This window comes from Silene latifolia, chromosome 11 (assembly GCF_048544455.1).
Source record: "Silene latifolia isolate original U9 population chromosome 11, ASM4854445v1, whole genome shotgun sequence".
In the NCBI taxonomy this organism is placed as follows: domain Eukaryota; kingdom Viridiplantae; phylum Streptophyta; class Magnoliopsida; order Caryophyllales; family Caryophyllaceae; genus Silene; species Silene latifolia.
Genome location: NC_133536.1, coordinates 99,754,027 through 99,775,704, shown reverse-complemented (window position 1 = coordinate 99,775,704; position 21,678 = coordinate 99,754,027). Strand labels below are relative to the sequence as shown.

At 36.9% G+C, this 21,678-nt stretch overlaps 1 protein-coding gene across 1 annotated transcript; it reads right to left on the bottom strand.

The window, feature by feature from the left end:
• Positions 1–644: 644 nt before the first annotated feature.
• On the bottom strand, positions 645–21,211 carry LOC141613713 (uncharacterized). Its single transcript, XM_074432457.1, has 7 exons — positions 20,792–21,211; positions 20,560–20,689; positions 20,232–20,341; positions 4,270–4,406; positions 4,023–4,149; positions 2,237–2,291; positions 645–1,999 (listed from the first exon to the last, which is right to left on the bottom strand). Exons 1-7 carry the CDS (start codon positions 21,209–21,211, stop codon positions 645–647), a joined length of 2,334 nt encoding a protein of 777 aa, XP_074288558.1.
• Positions 21,212–21,678: the final 467 nt, after the last annotated feature.

Genomic DNA, 21,678 nt, shown 5'->3' with positions numbered 1-21,678 from the left:
TTAAGCAAATAACCCTAAAGATCGTCTTCAACGATGTAAACGTCCTCTCCAGGAGCAACTTCCACGCCTTTATTGAAATCATCCACGTGCCAAGGATAACGAATCTAATAAATATACTAACCATATATATATATAAACTATAAAAACTATAAAACTATGCGAAAACATAAAACTTACGAAGAAGATAGATAAATCCAAGAAGTAGGATCGATCTAAGCACGAAAGAACGACGAAGAACGAAGAAGAAAAGAGGATGGCACGAAACCCTAGGCAGGGTGGCGCGCGGCACGAGGAGGAAGAGAGGAGGAGAGAATTAGGTTTAGGGTTTTGTGAGATTATGAGAAAAGAAGAGCAAGGGTTTGGTTTCCCTTCATATTTATAGAGAAGCTCATGGGTTTATTCTAGGTTTAGGCCCAAAACTCACCCATCAACACTAAGAATCACGTGAGACCCAAGAGAGAAACGGGTCTTCACCGTTTTTCGAGCCCAACGAGCCCAAAAGACGAGACGGATATTTTCCCGGAAAAATAAAATATAAAATAAGGGAAAATAAAATTAAAGAATTATATTATGGAAATTAGGGGTGTTACAATCCAACCCCCTAAAAAGAAGTTTCGTCCTCGAAACTTGATAAGAGAACTACCTCACTCGAAAAGATGTGGATGCTTCTCTCGCATAGACGCTTCGGTTTCCCAAGTCTCCTGCTCAAACTTTTGACTCCTCCACAGAACCCGAACCAAAGGTACAACCTTATTCCTTAACCTCTTCTCCTGACGTTCCAAAATGCGAATAGGACGTTCCTCATAAGTCAGGTTAGGTTCAACCTCGACAACATCAGCCTGAAGAACATGAGAAGGATCACCGCGATAACGACGCAACTGCGACACATGGAAAACATCATGAACCTTCGACAAGTTCGGAGGTAAAGCCAACCTATAGGCTACCTCGCCAACTCTCTCGAGCACCTCATACGGTCCAATGTACTTAGGACTAAGCTTGCCCTTAAGCCCAAACCTCTTAACACCTTTCATCGGCGAAACCTTAAGAAAAACCTTGTCGCCAACCTCAAACTCAATCGGCTTACGCCGCGAGTCTGCATACGTCTTCTGTCGATCCTCGGCTGCCTTAAGCTTCTCGCGGATCAACCTCACTTGCTCAATCGATTCTTGAACAAACTCTGGGCCAAGAACGACAGCCTCACTAGAATCGTCCCAACACAAAGGACTACGACACGTCCTTCCATAAAGTGCCTCAAACGGAGCCATCTGAATACTAGCTTGGTAACTGTTGTTGTAGGAGAACTCCACAAGCGGTAAACTCTTCTCCCAACAAACGTGAAACTCCAAAGCGCAAGCTCGCAACATATCCTCGAGCGTCTGAATTGTACGCTCAGTCTGACCATCAGTTGCAGCATGAAAAGCCGTACTCATCTTAAGCTCACTGCCCAAAGCCAACTGAAGCTTCTTCCAAAACTGAGAACAAAACCTCGGATCACGGTCGGAGATGATATCCTTAGGAACCCCATGAAGACGAATGATCTCTCGTTGATAAGCATTCGCTAGTTCCTCGAGACTCCAAGTCTCCTTCATCGGAATGAAATGCGCGACCTTAGTCAATCGATCAACCACGACCCAAATCACATTCATTCCCCTCGACGACCTCGGCAAACCCATAACGAAGTCCATCGAAATCGAATCCCATTTCCATGTGGGAATCTCCAAAGGTTGCAGTAGACCATCAGGTCTCTGATGTTCGAACTTGACCTTCTGACAAACCAAGCAACGACTCACAAACTCGGCGATCTCTTTCTTCATACCCGGCCACCAAAACTTTAGCTTCAGATCCTTATACATCTTATCACCACCAGGATGAACCGAATAGGGAGTACTATGAGCCTCTTTGAGAATCTTACATTTTAAGACCTCACAGCTAGGCACACACCAACGACCATGGAATCGTAGACCATCATCAGATCCAACGTCGAAGTCTTTGGCACGTCCTTCGCTTATGGCGACTCGAACTCCTTCTAAGTATTCATCCTCTCTTTGCTTAACTCGGATCTCATGGAGGATCTCGGGTTCAGCAACCATCGCACTCAAATCTAAAGTACCAGGAAGAACTACCTCAAGGCTCATCTTCTGGAACTCTCGACTTAAGTCATCGGGTAACACCAACACAGATCTCATAGCATGACACACCTTGCGACTCAAAGCATTGGCAACCACGTTTGCCTTACCCTCATGATACAGCAGCTCAATCTTGTAGTCTTTAAGCAACTCCAACCAACGTCTCTGCCTCATGTTAAGATCTTTCTGAGTGAAGATATACTTCAAGCTCTTATGATCCGTATAGAAGTTGCAAGAGACTCCATACAAGTAGTGTCGCCACAGCTTAAGTGCAAACACCACTGCTGCTAACTCAAGATCGTGAGTCGGATAGTTCGTCTCGTGAACTTTCAACTGACGGGAAGCATAAGCCACAACTTTACCCTTCTGCATCAAGACACAACCCAGCCCAAACTTTGACGCATCGCAGAAAACATCGAACTCAACGCCCTCTTCTGGTAGAGTCAACACAGGAGCGGTAGTCAACCTTTTCTTCAACTCCTGAAAAGCAGCTTCACAAGCTTCGGTCCAAATGAACTTGGCTTCCTTCTTCATTAACTGAGTCATCGGTCTCGCAATCTTAGAGAAATCATGTACAAACCGACGATAATACCCAGCTAGACCAAGGAAACTCCGAACCTCGTTCACATTCTTTGGACTCTCCCAATCGACCACGGCTCGAATCTTCGACGGATCAACCATAACTCCATCGCCAGATATCACATGACCTAAGAAGGTAACTTCCCTTAACCAAAACTCGCACTTTGAGAACTTAGCATACCATTTCTGCTTACGCAGAGTCTCCAAGATAACACGAAGATGACGCTCGTGTTCAGCCTCGTCTCTCGAGTAAATCAGTATGTCGTCTATGAACACCACGACACACTTATCCAAATACTCGCTGAAGGTGCGGTTCATCTGATCCATGAAAACGGCAGGTGCATTCGTCAACCCAAACGGCATCACCACGAACTCATAGTGGCCATACTTTGAACGAAAAGCAGTCTTAGGAATATCCTCATTCCTAACTGGAATTTGATGATAACCTGACCTCAGGTCGATCTTCGAGAACACACTCGCACCGCGGAGCTGATCAAACAAATCCTCAATCCTCGGCAAAGGATACTTATTCTTGATAGTGACCTTGTTCAGCTCATGATAGTCAATGCACAACCGCATACTACCATCTTTCTTCTTGACGAACAAAACCGGAGCACCCCACGGCGAAGCACTCGGTCGGATAAAACCCTTATCGATCATCTCCTCAAGTTGCTTCTTAAGTTCTTGTAACTCAGCTGGTGCCATACGATATGGAGCTTTCGAAATGGGACCAGTTCCAGGTAGCAACTCAATCGAGAACTCTACATCTCGCTCAGGAGGAATACCAGGTAGATCCTCAGGAAAGACATCGGGAAACTCCCTAACCACAGGAATATCCTCTAGCTTAGGTTCAACTGAAACACCATGGACACTGCACAGGTATATCTGATGACCCTTTCTACCCATGTTAACCATCTTCATAGCAGAAACCCACTTGACCGTAGGTGTAACCCTAACATCTTGGTAAGAAACCCTCGAACCTGTAGGACTCTTAAGCACGATCTTCTGATCACGACATAGGAACCTAGCGTTATAGAGAGATAACCAATCCATACCCAAAATCACATCAAACTCTCCGAGTTTGAATTGGACGAGATCGGCAGGAAGGATCGCCCTGCGATATCGATTGTGTGCGTCCTTGAAAAGAACGGAGCAAGAAACAACCTCACCCGTAGGAAGGGATATAGAGGTATGAACGGATGAAGAGGAAGAGAGTCCGGCTCGGACGGAAAAGGATTCGGATACAAAAGACATCGATGCACCCGTATCAAAAAGAACAAAAGCAGATAAAGAATGAACGAGAAAGGTACCCGTAACCACATCTGGATTAGCATCTACTTCAGCGCGACTCATAACGAACACTCGTCCAGCCTTCAGAGCTTCAACCTTTGGCGTTTCCGCCTTCGGTTTCTGGGGACAATCAACAGCCTTATGTCCCGGAGCTCTGCATGTGTAACATGTGATCGGAGTATCAGGAGCACAACTCTTTCCCGGATGGTAAGGCTTCCGGCATTTGTAGCAAGTCATGCCCTCCCTTGCTTGACTCTGATCACGCGGGGTATACGGACGAGCCTCATACTTCTGTTTCTTCTGGGAAGAACTGGGAGCCACATAAGGCCTCTTCATGAACTTATTCTTCGCACTCTCCTCAGCCTCGGTAGCAAGGACAGAATCATAGATGCTAAGAGCCCGATCATAAGCCTGTTGGAAAGAAGTTGAAGGAATGCCAGACATAGCAGTCCGGACCTTAGGAGCTAGATTCTTCTCATAGCGACGAGTCCTCGAAATCTCGTCCATAGCTACAGAAGTAACGAAACGTGATGACTTCACGAACTTGTTGGTGTACTCCTCAACATCATGGAACCTTCTTTGTCAGTAGACGAAGGAACTCCTGTTCCTTCCGCCAACGCATCTCCTCGGGATAGAACCTCTTCTTCGGCGCTTCGAGAAAAAACAGAACCATATCCTGGTTGAACTTCCCGGACCGGCTCTAGCAAGAGCCCACCAGTTGTCGGCCTCGTCCTTCAGATAATAGGTGGCGATATCCACCTTCTGATCCTCAGGACATCCAGTAGCGAGGAACAACTTCTCGATCTCTCGAATCCAAGCCTCCAAAGGAGTAGGATCATTCGCACCATCATACGTCGGAGGACGGTGACGAGCAAAGCGATCAAACACAGTCGGTTGCGGATGGTTGTTGTTGTTGTTGTTATTGTTGTTGTTGTTGAGGTGGTTGGTGAAACCTTCAGCCATAGATGCCAAAGCGGCCTCTAGTCTCCTGATGCGGTCAGCATCGGTCTCACCATTAGCGTTACGCACCATCTGCAAGAATGAAATCTCGTTATAAGTGGTAGAACCTAGGTACCACTCCAAACAACTACTCATACACTTTACAAACATAAGGAAATCAACCAATCCTATTGGTTTCTACCCCATTTACTCTCACTCATTAACTAGGTCATTTATTTTAGTCATCAACTAAGCGAGAGTTGGGAGCGTGTTCGCTCTGATACCAACTGTAACAACCCGGATTATAAAACAAAGGAAAAACTTATATAAAGTAAATATCAGAGTACGATACTGATAAAAGGGTCAAGGTGGCGGAAACACCTGACCAATCCGGTTCGCTACTAAATCCAAAACAACTAATACATTATTCAAAGGTTCTTAAAACTCAAAAGAAAACTCATATTTTATTATTAAGCTCGCTTCGCACTTTCCCCAAGCAAGCATCAACCAGACAGCGACAAGCGTTCAACCTGAACAACCTGAGAAGGGGGTCGACAATTCAGTCGGGAGTAACTAGATGCTCTCCCAGTCATGTTTACAACAATTGAATATAATCAATAATCATTAACAAATGAAATGTAAAACTAGTAAACATGTGAGATCATCTATACTCATGAAAAACCCAACATAGCTTACCATGACTTATCGACCTTAGACGAATGCAATCATGCAAACCTAGACCATATGCAACCACTAGACCATGAATACTTACAAGACTAGTAAAGACAAACGACCTACAACAACCTAAGGCACAAAGCTAGCATTGAAGCATAGCAAACATGGTGACACACAATCCACAGCAACAGAAGGCATAAAGCTAGCAACAAAGCATAGCGAATAGAGCGAACGCCCGTTAGAGCGTATAACCACTGCCTCTAACTTGCCAGAGCGTATAACCACTGCCTCTAGCTGGCGGAGCGTATAATCACTGCCTCCATCGGTGTGGAGCGTATAACCACTGCCTCCACGGTACTATGTATAGCGTATAACTACTGCCTATATGTCTAAGACCTGGCCAGACTCTCGGTAAACCGAACGACACTCGGGACCCAGAGCGTATAACCACTGCCTCTGGCCACCCCCGAACACAGACCAAATAAATCCCGCATTAACGGGTAGCGTTGGTTCATTCTGATAGTATATAACTGATACTACCGTCATCTATTCAAACTAGCAAACAAACCAATGCACAGTATAACTGACTGTACTAACATGCGTGAACAACATCACGACTCAACTCATAGGATAGTACAACTGACCATCCTACTTATCATATGAACAAGAGTAACCAAAGATATATATACAAACACAAGGACATAACACGTTGAACACAATACAACATATGAAACAAGTATAAGCAACCAATGATATAGTAACTTCAGCTATAACTTTAACAATAACCATTCAATGTTATAGTAACCCTAACCATAACATACACTCTGGATGCGAGGTTATAATAACCTCTACCATAACTTTAGTATATATAACTTGAAGTTATACATACCTCAACTATAACCTTGACACGAAACTCAAAGTTATACTAGCATTAACCATAACCTTGAGCCATAAATCTCAGGGTTACATTAGTTCTGACTATAACCTTGACTCGCACCTCAATGTTACAGTAGGTCCAGCCATAACTAGAGTAACTACCCAAAGTTGTATTAACTTTAGCTATAACTCATGAATCATCATCAATGTTATACTAGCTTTAGCTATAACTTTGGAGAGCACCCTTGGCCGCCTATCATGCCGCCACTAGGGTTTGATTCGGAAACCCTAATTACGCTCATGAGACCCATAATAAACACATAACCAACATACGATATATAATTAATACATTAAAACATATACAAACATGTGAAAACATAATTAACATGATAATAAACAATCAAACATGTACTAATCATACAAACATTCATTAAATCATATGAATTACATCAATTGGCATAAACACAATTAAAAGAAAACACCTAGTTACCTTATTAAGCAAATAACCCTAAAGATCGTCTTCAACGATGTAAACGTCCTCTCCAGGAGCAACTTCCACGCCTTTATTGAAATCATCCACGTGCCAAGGATAACGAATCTAATAAATATACTAACCATATATATATATATATAAACTATAAAAACTATAAAACTATGCGAAAACATAAAACTTACGAAGAAGATAGATAAATCCAAGAAGTAGGATCGATCTAAGCACGAAAGAACGACGAAGAACGAAGAAGAAAAGAGGATGGCACGAAACCCTAGGCAGGGTGGCGCGCGGCACGAGGAGGAAGAGAGGAGGAGAGAATTAGGTTTAGGGTTTTGTGAGATTATGAGAAAAGAAGAGCAAGGGTTTGGTTTCCCTTCATATTTATAGAGAAGCTCATGGGTTTATTCTAGGTTTAGGCCCAAAACTCACCCATCAACACTAAGAATCACGTGAGACCCAAGAGAGAAACGGGTCTTCACCGTTTTTCGAGCCCAACGAGCCCAAAAGACGAGACGGATATTTTCCCGGAAAAATAAAATATAAAATATGGGAAAATAAAATTAAAGAATTATATTATGGAAATTAGGGGTGTTACATAACTCATCACCGTTACCTTTTTGCACTTCAATCTTCCAATGAGTCGTCAACAATGTAGCTATCCTCTTCCGGGTTGTCGTCTAAACCTTCCCATAAACACAAAAATGAAAGAGTTAAGTCAAGAATTCACATCCTCATAAGATGAGAATTTCAAAATATGAGGAAAGTTGACATCTTTCTTACTTAGAAAGAAGGAGAACGAGATGAGGAGGAGAATGGCGCGAGAATGGACGAAATTGGCGAAGAATTGAGTGAGATATGAGGATTTTAGGGCTGAGTGGAGATGGAGTAACAATGGTGGTGTGTTTGTTGTAAAATTTCAGAAATTATGAGTGAAGGAGATGAAGTTGTGAGGTTTATGTGAGGGTTTTGTGAAGAGAAAAGAGAAGGGAAAAGGTCCATAAAGCATACTAGGCCCAACAACTCTAAATGAGTCGATTTCTACTAGAAATTACGTCTCAAGCCTACTACAACTGAAGATGGAAAATATTATTATTATTATTATTACTATCCGACCAAAAATATTTATTTTTATATAAGCTAAGCTTTTAAAATATAATATTTATAAAAATCATACTTAAAAATGGAATTAATTAAATTAAATAATTTAAAAATAAAAATAAGACAATAGAATGGTTAATTAAATTATAAATGTTAAAATGGAAAATTCGCTGGTGTTACATACGCATCTCCGCCACACTCATCTTTTGAATGTGACAATGTTTCACGACCCAACACTCGGAACCGTAAAGTAAGGCATGCCTAATTGCCGTGCGGTAAATTTTCCCTTTAATCTTTGGGGCATACCTTTATCGCATAAAACCCTGAAGTACTAAAATGCCCCTTCTTTAAGCTTCCCCATTCTTACCCATTCATAAAAAAACATTTAACCTAACTTTTCAACTTAGCACTCATACTCACTCTATCAAATTCACCTTCATCACTCCACTTTTCATCTCCATCACTCATACTCAATTAAATTAACCTACTCATTTGAGGAATTTAACCTAACAAAATTCACCTTCATCACTTAACTTGATTTACCTAAAAATGCCCTTTGTCGGCACTTTTTACTCATTGTCATGTTTGTTCCATCCTTATTTACTCTTTATTATTTATTCTTAATTTACCTTTACTTTAGTAGTGCAAATTTCAAAAAGGAGCCCGAGCCCCGATGACATTGATGCACGATTCAAATAACCAAAACCAAGATTTCACCACCTTAATTTGAAAACAAAACCCAAATTTCACCACCCAAATTTGAAAACAAAGGAGAGATTTAACATAAATTAATGGAGTATAAGGAGAGACAATTAATGAATTGAAGGCAATGTTATCTGATATGATAAATTCAAAGAGTGGGGAATAAATGAATAAAGTGAAAGAGTGTGACACCCTCATTCATTGCGGAAAAGTAAACACATAATTCTAGAATAAAACTGCATGGATATGTTTGTAATAGGTTCATTTGGGTAAAAACCTGTAATTTTTAAAACCTGAACCTGTTATAAAGATATCCAAATTGAAAGGTGTCAAAACATACAAGGTCTAAATAGAAGTTTCATAACATAACCATCGCTAAAGTCGCGAATAGCAAAGTTATACAACCAAATGTAAAGAGGGAGACATATGTCCCTAAAATGTATGTGACATAAAAACTCGTATAAGAGTCTCTACAAATAAAACCAAATCTAAGTAAGTCCCAAGGTTACTTTGCTCGCTAGCTCGTCCATGAACCCCATATAAGCATCACCATACCTGTCGATCGCATTTTATACAAATACGAAAGCCATAGTCAGTGGGGAGTAACTCCGAGTTCTCCCAGCCACGAAATGTCATAATTAATATAACATGTAAACATAAGAATATGAATATGAATGACATATAGCCTTAGCATATAGATGCTAGACAATCGTGCTTATCATGTGAACAACAATATAACAACACATAGTCCTAGCATGTGAATACTAGACCGACTCATACTACACTATCATGTGAATCACATAACATCCAGGAATCCAAACTCTATCAACCATAGCCGGCTTGCATCTCACCTTCTATGACTCATAGAATCATCAACAAGAAAGGACAATATATCTAGAGACAGGCATAAGTTCCTAGTACAGTCAATAGTCACTCTGTAACTCGAGTCTATACCACGAGGTAAGGTAAACACCCTAGTCCTAAACCTGCGCAGACCTAGCGACATGCGGAAAACTACCGCATCCAAGACCCATGATAACAACACATGAGTACCCCTAAGGAGTCCACCAAAGGTTTGCTAGTACTTAAGCTGACTACATACTTCTAAGAGTACGTCAGGAAGTCATACCCTAACTTGGATATAAACCCACCAAGCTAAGACACAAAGGCTATTAAGCGGTGAACATACACTCGTCAAAGACTATAAGGGCCTATCTATGACGATGGTCTAAGATACCAACACCCCACAAGACAAGTAGGACACCCACTTAACCATAAGAGGGGCAAAGAGTCCAAACTGGCAACATAAATACTTATACTCAAATCAAGGACTCTAGGATAACATCCTTCCTTGTGAAAGGCTACAAAAATGTAAATTCAGCTGACAATCCAACAATATCCACAATCTCATTAGTAATCCAAAACTCAGCGAACCGTTAATCTCATAATTCATGAGAACAAGCTAAAATGGCAACAAGGCAAGAAGACTCAAGTATAAGGCAACCAATTCATCCAACAACCAACATATGAAAAGACAATCATACTCAAAGACAAATCCTCGACCCTAGTCCCACGACGGGTCATCGGTCAAATCGAGGCTGGCCGGTTTAAACCTAGCTTGACCAAACTCATTTGGTCAAATTGGCCCAGCTCAGAGTCTTGGCCCATTTTGGCCCACATCACGGAATTTACCACAATGTCATACTCTTGCCATTTTTAATTTCTATCATGTGAAAACTATTGACATAGAGAAAATATGCCAACTTATAAAATAACCAATTCAACGGAAATATTAGCTTAAACAATTTCCTACATGCCAAAATACCAACATACTTCAAAATATGAACCATAGGCCCAAAACATCAAACAATAGATCCAAGACCCGACCCAAAGTGACGGGTCAAAATCCGGGCCGGACCCACCGGGCCTGCCGGGTCTGCCGCGCCCCTTTATGGGCTGTTTTGGGCGGTTTTTCCGCCCTTTTCCCTTTTTCCTACCAAAATCCGTTTCAAGCTCAATTTAATACCGTCTCAAGCAACAATCAACAATACTCATTTCGTTTCAATACTCAAGTATATGAAATAACCATAAATTAGTAAACTTTAACAACACAAGTCATGTGAAAAACGAAACTAACACATTATCAATCACCTAAACACTTAACAAACAACAAACACAACATCTATGTGACATTAAATCGTCGAGTAACTCGGAATAGTTACCTTAAGCTAGCAAAGAGACAAGTAATAACTTGAGAAAGCTTCTAAAACCCAAAATTACTCTTCATCTTCAACCACATATGAGTCACCTAACTCATCTTCAAATTCTTCACCTATAAGAACAACAAAAACACAATTATTAAGCTTAAATTCGAAACCCTAAAAGATGAGCCTTAAAACAAAAATTGGGGGAAATGAAAATAAAGCTTACTAGGAGATGAGAAATGAAAAGAGGATTCCAAGCATATAATTTTTATGAAATTTGGTGGAGAAATGGAGGAATTATGAAGGATTTAGGGTTTGTAAAGAAGATTTTTGGTAGGTTTTTGGTGTTTGAGAGAAGGAGGAGATAGATTGAGAATGGAGGAAATGAAAATTGAAAGAGGAGACAAATGGAGGGAGATGGCCGGTCCAAATGGCATGGGGAGGTTGGTCAATTGTTTACGTTTTGGGTTTGCTTCGACGGTAATTAGAAATATTCGTCGAAAGCGATTTTCGAGAATATTAAAGTTCTTAAACACGATTTTACTAAAAGATTAAGTACTCATATGCCCAATATCCAAACTCGTTTAGCCAACGACCGTAAGAAATGGGAAAATCCCAATATTACGACTTTTATCAGAAATCTATTTTATCAAAGTAAAAGGTTTAAATATAGTTTAAATTACTTTTAAACATTTCTAAACTATCAAAAGTGATTACATTACTTCGGCCAAATTGACAAATTGGTAAAAAAAGTAAGGAGTAATGGACAATTTGGTAAAAAAAGTTTCATTTTGGACAAATTGGTAAAAAAAAATGAAGGGATGGACAAATACACCAAAAAAGAAATGATTATCCAAATAATTAGCAGAAATGATCATTTACGGGGTATATCCGTATTAAGTTTAATACGGGTCAAGTACTCGGAATAAAACAAAAACAAAATGCATGAGAAAAATGCAATAAGATATACTCGACCCGTTTTAATATTAAGACGGATATAGTTGTTTAAGGGGGTCAGATCGAGTCACTTTCGGGTTTACTAGTTTCGAATCGGGTCGGGTTATCTCGGGTTGAGGTCCTTTTCGGGCCAACTAATATCAAGTTATTCATGGATTATAACCGGTTTGCAACAATAAATATTCGGGTCGGGTTACGGTGGGTTGGGTTAATTCGGGTTTCGGGGATTTAGTTCGGGTGTCGGGTCGAGTTCGGGTTGGGTTTATTCGGTACATCTGGCAAACAGGTCAGGCCAGCGCATGTCGAGTTAGTTCGGTTTCGCATTTTTTTCGGGTTTATTCGGGTCGAGTCATTTTCGGTTTCGGGTATGTGCGATATATTTTTCGGCTCACTTTCGGGTCAATGATTAAGATAAAAAAAGTCATTTCAAGTTTTTCTGGTTAAATTAAAGTTAGTTTTGTCGGCTCATTTTTTGGGTTGGGTGATCTTGGATCGGGTCATTTCGGGTCGGGTCATTTACGTGTCAAGAAAATTCGGGTCATTTTCACGGCAAGTCGAGTCAAACGAGTTATTAGCCACAAATAACTTGATAATAGTTGGCCCGAAAATGACCTCAACCGAAATAACCCGATCCGAAACCAAGAAGTCCGAAATTGACTCAGCCCGAACCCATGAACAACTATATCCGTCTTAAGATTAAAACGGGTCGAGTATATCTCACGTGTGCATATAAGACAAATTTGTTGCGTTTTTATCATGCATTTTGCTTTTGTTTTGTTCGGACTATTTGACCCGTATTAAACTTAATACGGACAAACCCGTCTTAAATGATAATTTGTGCTAATTAATTGGATTACAATTCTTTTTTTGGTGTATTTGTCTAATCCTCTATTTTTTTTTACCAATTTGTCCAAAAAGAAACTTTTTTTACCAATTTGTCCACCACCCCTTACTTTTTTTACCAATTTGTCAATTTGGCCACATTACTTCAAACTAAAATAAAATTATATTTTATCAAATTATTATTATTTCAAATAAATTAATATTAAATTAAAATGGATTAAAATATTACTTTTAAAATATAATAAAGGTCTTCAAATTTACGGGGTGTTACAAAGAGAGGGAATGAATGAAGAGATTTGAAGAGGGATTAATGGAGTAAAAGGGTGTAAGAAATTGGTAAATTATATCCTACTCCCAGGAGTAGGGAGTAGGATACTCCTCTTAGGTAGTTATTAAGGAAAAAAATAATAAAAATAAATAAATAAAGAATAATAAAAATAACTACCCATTATGTTACCACTCACCACTTCAATTAAACTTCCTCCCCTTTAAAATACTTTGACAAAAAACGTTGTAGTAATCTATTACTACACAAATTCATAAGTTGCATATTTTTTTGGCAAAATTAAATTGCATTATGTGCTTTGTTATGGTCTCAATTGATTTGAGTAAGTCTGCTAAGGGAGATATCGACATTCATAAAATATAAATAACATATTCACATGTTATATATTGTGAATATGTGGTTTATGTTTTATGTATATGTAATTTATAAGTGCTGAATATGTAAATAATATTTGTGAATATACATAATTTATTGGTGTGAATATATAGCTACTTTGTGAAGTAGCTATATTCTGTTTGGGTATTGATAATCAACTCTATGAATATATTTGTTATTGTTATGAATATGTATCTGTAAATATGTTCATTTTATTGCGTAAATATCGTTATTAATTGGGTGATGTGAGTTTTATTATGATAATATGATGTTTAATTTACATGACTTTGTCAATTATATGATGTGAATATCTACGTGAATATGTCAATTATGTTATATGAATATCTCATTGTTATGAATACGTCAATTATATGTTGTGAATATGCGAGTAAAATTAAAATAAATGCCAAAATATATCAAATGAGATCTCTAATTATAGAGGAATAAAAATTATGAATAATGATGCAAATTTTATTATTTTTCAATTTATCAAATTTATGTTATAGAACTTTTAAATATTAGAATAGAGGAGGAGTATAATGTACCATACACCTGGGTGTATGGTATAAGAATTGTAAGAAATTAGGATGAGTGTAATGTGATAAAGAGGAAGGGAAGGGTAAAATAGGAATAGAAATTATGAGTTAATCTAAGGATTTAAAATGAATGGCTGGGATTCATTTCAATTGAGCTTCGGTGTTAATTGGTACTGATTTTTAACCGATCCAAGATTAAGGTAGCCGTTTTTAAACTTTTTTTTTTTTTTTTTTTTTTTTTTATCTTGGTAGCAGTTCTCAAAATGTGGCTCACATGTGGTAACAATTATCAAAAAACCATTTTCCTACTATGAGAATTTATTTAAAATAGTTAAACTTAGGTGAAATAAGGTGTCGTTTCGTTGTCATACGGGAATTAATTTCCCATTGATTTTACAAAACAGATGAATTTTCCAAAGCTCATTTGATTAACATCCGGGAGTTAAATTGATACAGAAGTTTCCAATTACCTAGGAGACTAGGTAATCAAACTACGTTACTCCATTGTGGAGAAGTTGACAATTCTTGGGAAAAAGAAAATCCCATAATTTGGTGTAACCAAACATCTCCCATTCTTCCAAATCATGAGATTTTCTAATTCACCCATTTTCATGGCAGCAACCAAACAAGACCTTAAATATTTGCGTATTTACGATGTACTTATTATTTATGATTCTTCCACTCTCCTTATTTCTCTATAATTTGAAATTATTATGATTTATAATCTGAGATCAATTCTCTACTTTTATTTTTCGCCACCTATTATTCTAGTTCTTAATATGTTTATGCAAATTGGTTGTGAAAGAGAAATATATTGATAAAAGGGAGTATTTATAAGTAGATGGCTAGGACTTATATATACTCAAAGTTTGATCGAGTTTAGTTGGATGATTTAAGAATCTTGGAAATGAACAAACCAAAACTTGGAAAATGGTTGACCATGTCTACAACCAACTTGGAAAATACTTATGAACCATATTTCTTAGCTAAATTCTTTATTAATAATGTCTTCAACAAAACTTTACTTCAAGAGCTTGTTCTAATTCTAGTTGAATTATGGATCCATAATCGTATCATCCACGAGATCAAATACAAATCACACAAGCCTCGATGCGAAATTGACTATAAACAATAGCGATAACTTGAACACAATATCTGTAAGAATTTTGTATCCATAGTTCAACTAGAAATAGTTTTTGATTAACTTTATATAGCTAGTACAATAAGACAATTTAAAGTCATTGTATTACTCATTATTCAGATTCAAGTTATAAATAAAAGTTCAAGAAAACTCAATCAAACTTCGAACACAAACCCAATTTGAGACGTTACTTCAAATCTCGATTAATATTAAATTGGCGTTTATTATTAATCACCCATTAGTTCGTAACCTCCGTGGATTATCGATCAGAATATCCTATTGATTTGATATCTTAGCGATTTTCTTATCAAATATCCTTCATTTAAGCTAGATCGGAGTCTTATTTAAATAACCCCATTGACTTAAATTCTTGGTGGACTTTTGGCAGTCAAAAATTCTCATAATTCTTGTCTCGTTCGTTCATCGTTGAAGGCACGGGTTCAAGACTTGTTCTAAACATCATTCTTTTACTTAAATCGCTTCCGCACTCGTATTAACTCGTCTTTACGAGTATATTAGAAATATCAAAGTCTTGTAAATTTTTGTGTTGTAAGTTTTACTAATACACATTCGCCCATGTCAATTATTATCTATTTCCGTTTTAAGATGTGTTACTAAATTGTTATCTATTTTGATTTTTGGTAACTTTTTATAAGTGGGCAAATGGACATGTTGAGTAAAAGAGCTATATTGTCGAATTTAATGTTGACAAATTTGAACTCAGGTCATGAGTAATTGTGACTATTTCATACTTATCGAGACACGTTTTAAAACGTGAATATCTTTAGTTACACATTATTAAAAATTATAAAAATTTGATATTCTTTTATAGCATTCATGATAATAAATCAAACAAGATCTCACATGATTATATTTTATCTTATAGATTAAGAATAATATCGAAGATTCCCTACAAACATGAATAGTGTCAAGATTCTTAATGTTACCATTGGTGTGGTATGGAGGGAGTACTTCTCATAAGTTTACCAAATAAACTAGTTAATTTATATATTTCCCAATTTTTGTAATTTCATTGTTTTTTTTGTTCAAATAAATAAATATCCGTAACAAATAATCGAAATTAGGAGTATAAAATTGAAAATATTAACGATATTAAATATGCATTGAGGTACCGAAAAAAGATGAAAGAAAAGGTTATATTTCGCACAAATTCTTATTTAAGACCAAGTATACCATCTTAAGTAGTTAAAATAAAACCAAGCAAAATACACAGGAATAAGCAAAATATTCGGTAGTTGAATGGAGGGGGTGTTTATTTTCTTGCGTTTTATTTGAAACACAAATTCTTATTTCAGACGGGTTATTTTTCGTCTGAAATATGACGGACTAAATGTAATAATTTTACGATAAAATGTTATTATTTTCTAATAAAATGTTACCATTATAACATTTTGTTATTAAATGATTATATTCTATTAAAAAAATGGTAATATTTTATCCGTTTTATTTCAGATCGTCTAAAGCAAAACTTACTGTATTTGAAGTACTAGAAATTAGGGATGTCAATGGATCGGGTTCGGGTCGGGTGAAGCCTCATCCGTCTTTTCAAAATCTCATCCAACCCGTCCGTCATCCGTGAAACATATCATCCGTCATCCATCCATCCATCATCCATGGATGAAACGGGTGGATCGGGTGATAAACGGGTGTTGTGCATTTATAATTTCAAGTTTAAAAAAATGATGTTTTTTTTTCTCTACAAAAATAAAGTTAGATAATTAATTTAGTTTAACTTTCTAGTGGGTAGGCTTACAAAATATTTATATTGAGAGCAGAAATATATGAAAATTTAAATATTTTATATCTTAATAATGTGTTATACGTAAAAAAAAATTAAATAAAAAATAATAAAATCGGGTGATGGATGGATGGCGGGTGGATGGCGGGTGGAATTTCTTCATCCAACCCATCCGTCATCCACATCCGTTTCATCCGTCATCCATCCATCATCCATTTAAATCGGGTTTTCATCCATCTTTTAGGATCGGGTGGATCGGGTTTTGATGGATGCGGGTGAAATTGACATCCCTACTAGAAATTCTGCCAAAAGAACATGCAAAAGAGTGGATAACAAAAAGACGGGATGATTCGATCCGAGTAAACAAAATGCCAGCTCAGCCAAGGAGAATACAATTTGAGCCACAAGTATTGTTTGTGGCGTTAGATTAAGGGGATCTTTTTCTCTTTAAAACTTCTTTTCTTTCCCATTTTCCAACTCTATCAACGTAAAACCTCTCTTTCCTAGTCAGCATTTGGTCGACCACTTTTTATCTCCTTTTCTCCAATTCTTATATGGTTTATGGTACATCATACTCCTCCTTTATTTTGATTTTTAAAAATTCTATAACTTAAATTTGATAAATTGAAAAATAATAAAATTTGCATCATTATTCATAATTTTTATCCCTCTATAATTAGAGATCGCATTTGGTATATTTTGGCATTTATTTTAATTTTACTCGCATATTCACATCATATAATTGGCGTATTCATAACAATGAGATATTCATATTACATAGTTGACATATTCACGTAGATATTCACATCATATAATTGACAAAGTCATGTAAATTAAACATCATATTATCAAAATAAAACTCACTTCACCGAATTAATAACGATATTCACGCAATATAATGAACATATTCACAGATACACATACATAACAATAACAAATATATTCATAGAGTTGATCATCAATACCCAAATAGAACATAACTACTATTCACAAAGTATAACTATATATTCACACTAATAAATTATGTATATTCACAAATATTATTTACATATACGGTACTTATAAATTACATATACATAAAATATAAACCCCATATTCACAATATATAACGTTTGATTATGTTATTTATACTTTGTGAATGTCGGTATCTCCATTTGCAGACTCGCTCAAATCAATTGAGATCATAACAAAGCACATAATCCAATTTAATTTTGCCAAAAAAATATGCAATTTATGAATTTGTGTAGTAATAAATTAACGACAAAGTTTTTGTTATGTATTTTAAAGGGGTTGAAGCTTAATTGAAGTGGTAAGTTGGTAACATACTAACATAGTGGGTAGTTATTTTTGTTATTCTTTATTTATTCTTTATTATTTTTTTCTTCAATAACTACCTAAGAGGAGTATCCTACTCCCTACTCTTGGGAGTAGGATATAATTTACTCCTTTTCTCTAATTGCCTGTCTACATTGCATATTTTGAGTTTAAAAAAATCAGCTAGTCTGGCTTGTGACGAGTTAATCCCATCACAAGCTTGTGACCTCTCACAAAAAGGGAGAGGGGGACAAGGTGGGGCACTCCCTATGTGCTTCCCCACTCACCTTTCATGGTCATTTTGTGAGAGGAAACGGTATCCGTCACAAGTTTGTGACGGATACCGCCGTCACAATTGAGAATTTGTGTAAAAAAATATTGGTATCTGTCCAATGTTTAATTTAGGTAATACTCAAATGAACTGACCCATAACACAACCATCTATAAACAGTTAGTCTCACTTGTGATGAGTATATCCGTCACAAGTTTGTGACATGTTAAATATCACTTACATGAGTAGATAACACAAGTAAAAGTGTCTAGGAAAGCACAAATAATTTGTGTTTTTGTGAAAACAAGATTAGTACCTTAAGGTACCTTGGAGGTCATAACAACCCTCATACACTTTGTAATCCAGCCTTTAATGTAAGGGTTTGAACCACGGTTGTAGATGCGTAATCTAATAAACAACGCTAAATTATTTATGATAATTTAGCGCTCAACAATGAATGATATAATTCTCAAACTTAAACAGAAGAATTCCCAACGATACTTATATATATATATATATATATATATATATATATATATATATATATATATATATATATATATATATATATATATATATATATATATATATATATATATATATATATCAAGAAGATTCTAATAACATAACATCAACTAGAGTCTTCACAAGAGTACTTGTGGATGCTAAATTACAAGCTAAGGGATAGATGGCTGATTACCTCCATGATCGAATGGGCTCGCCGTGCTACTTCTACTGCTAATGCTAATCTACGCTACGCCAAAGAGACTAATCTAAAGATAGACTAAGTTGTATTTGTTGTTGTTGTTGTTTGAGTTATTGTATGCTTGAATGAAATGCCTCTGTATATATAGGCATCACTTAGTTTCTTGAAACTGCTCTTTAGTGGGAGGCAGTTGATAAACCGCCGAGTCTTCTTGAAGCTTTATTCATATGGGCGCTTATCATGCTCCTTAGCCCAACGTTCCTCCTTTTGGACTTCTTGGACTCTGTTTGTCTCGAACTTGGATTAATACAATTTAGGCCCAATAACCTTATTTTTCAGTTTTCAGGCTCACATACATTAACATAATAAATTTAGTACCTTAACTAAATTAGGCGCCAACAAATACCCCCCACCCCCCAGCGTTCAAATATTTTAATCCAAAATAAAACCTTCGGACGCTGAAAGCCTCTCAGGCTTATTATGCCAAGAATCCTAGTGCTTTATCCACTGATACCATGCTATACAAACTCCAGAGCAAACTACCAGATTCTTCTATCCTAGTTTAGTAAAAATCTGCAGATTCATCATAGATGCATCAAAACCTAACATGAATAAAGGATTTGACCCTTCATGATTCTGGCAAGGCCTTGAACTCCCTCTTTCAAGCAGATCTCTTGCACACTTTCTTGAATGATTTGTCATAGTTCTTTATCAGTTAATACTGAGTGAGATAAAGAAAAATGAATCTCTCACCCAAAAATTATCATATTTATAATACCCTGAGAAACTCAACCGTTTATAACGTTTGAAATGTGAACAACTGCTCCACCTCTTCTCATCCTGTTTTACTCGATTCCTTCAAGTAATTCTTTTTTTTTTTGAAAAACCTTTGGAACAATAAATAATTCCCAATCATTACATTAAATGAAGGAATTTATTCCATAGACGCATTTATTCCACCTGGGTTATGTTAATTAATTCCAAAAAACATCTCCTAGCGCTAGGGTTTGATAGGTCTTAGCTTTCTGAAGTTGACCAATCTCTGAGATTTATTGTTGTACATCATCATCATTGTCATCGTCTTCATCAGAGCTATCGATTATAATCGGAGATGATTCACTATATCCTGCTGGGGCCTTATCCCGAAACTCTTCGTGAAAGAGTCTTCTCTCTTCAAAATTCGAGTAATTCAGACAACCGCAATTCACAGTTACTTTTTTTTTTTTTGGTGGAAATGTAAATAATATTATATCAAACCCTAACAAGGGGAAGCACCAATACAACCTATCCATTTTGATATTTCCTTCTAGTACAAGAAAGGAAACTTAACAACTACCATTTAGAACCATCTATCTCTTCCTGACTTACAAGATAATTATTATAAAAGACCTCCATGCTTACACCAGCTAACATCTTCTTGCTTAATCTGCCCCAACTTACGTGCCATTAAACGCATCCTGTTGCATGCCTTAACCTGTTGTATCAGTTTTGCAGGGGGGAAATAACATAAGCTTCTTGCCTGGAAACATTCCTCACATGCCACACCTCATACATCACTACCACCACCAAGGAACAAAGTGAGTCTAATAAAACCAAAAAACCGTCTCTGCCTTAGCATTACTTCAGCTGAAACCAGTCCAGGATTCTGAATGTGCAACCAGTCAAACAATTTCTCATAGCATTCCTTCACACAGCAACATTCCTGGAATAAATGCTTATGAGTCTCTATATTATTGCCACATAGAAAACAATTAACTTGAATAGTAATCCCCATTTTGTTAAGCGTATCCAGTGTAAGAAGCCTTTCCTGACTAATTAGCCACATAATGAAGTTGGGTCTTGGTATGTTCAGTCTATTCCAGACAGTCTTGTACCACTCAACTTTGCAATTATCCACCTGATTGAGCCATATGTATCCTTTAGCTATAATATATTTATCCTCCTCACTTATCCATGACCCTTGAGTGTAAGCCTCTTTAGAAGTGTTCTTAACTAACACAGAGTTTCCTCTATGCCCAAGAACTGGAACTAGTAGGTTCATAGTCCATCCAAACTTGCCCCATCAAATAAACTTTATCAATCCATTGAATCCACCAATGGTACTTCTTTATGGCAATCCACCAGACCAATTTACCTACTACAACAATATTCCAAGTTTTACCGTCAATCAAACCCAAGTCACCCTTCTTTTTACCCTTACATAAAATGTTTCATGCTACTACGAGAGCTTTTGAGTAAGATTCAGAGCCTTTCCATAAGAAATTCCTACACAAACTTTGAATCTTCTGTTAGTATTTTAGATCAGATTAGACTATTCTAATGTTAGTAAAAGTACTTGTTAATTTTATTAGGTGGTCTAAAACTACATGCATACAAAAATTTAAGATGGATATTTCCTTACATTGGGTATAAGGAAAATAGGACACCACAAAAATAACCTATCTTTATAGTTCTTGAGCTATAGTGAATGGATGATCCTTCAAGAACCACCAAAGTTGATGGTCTCCT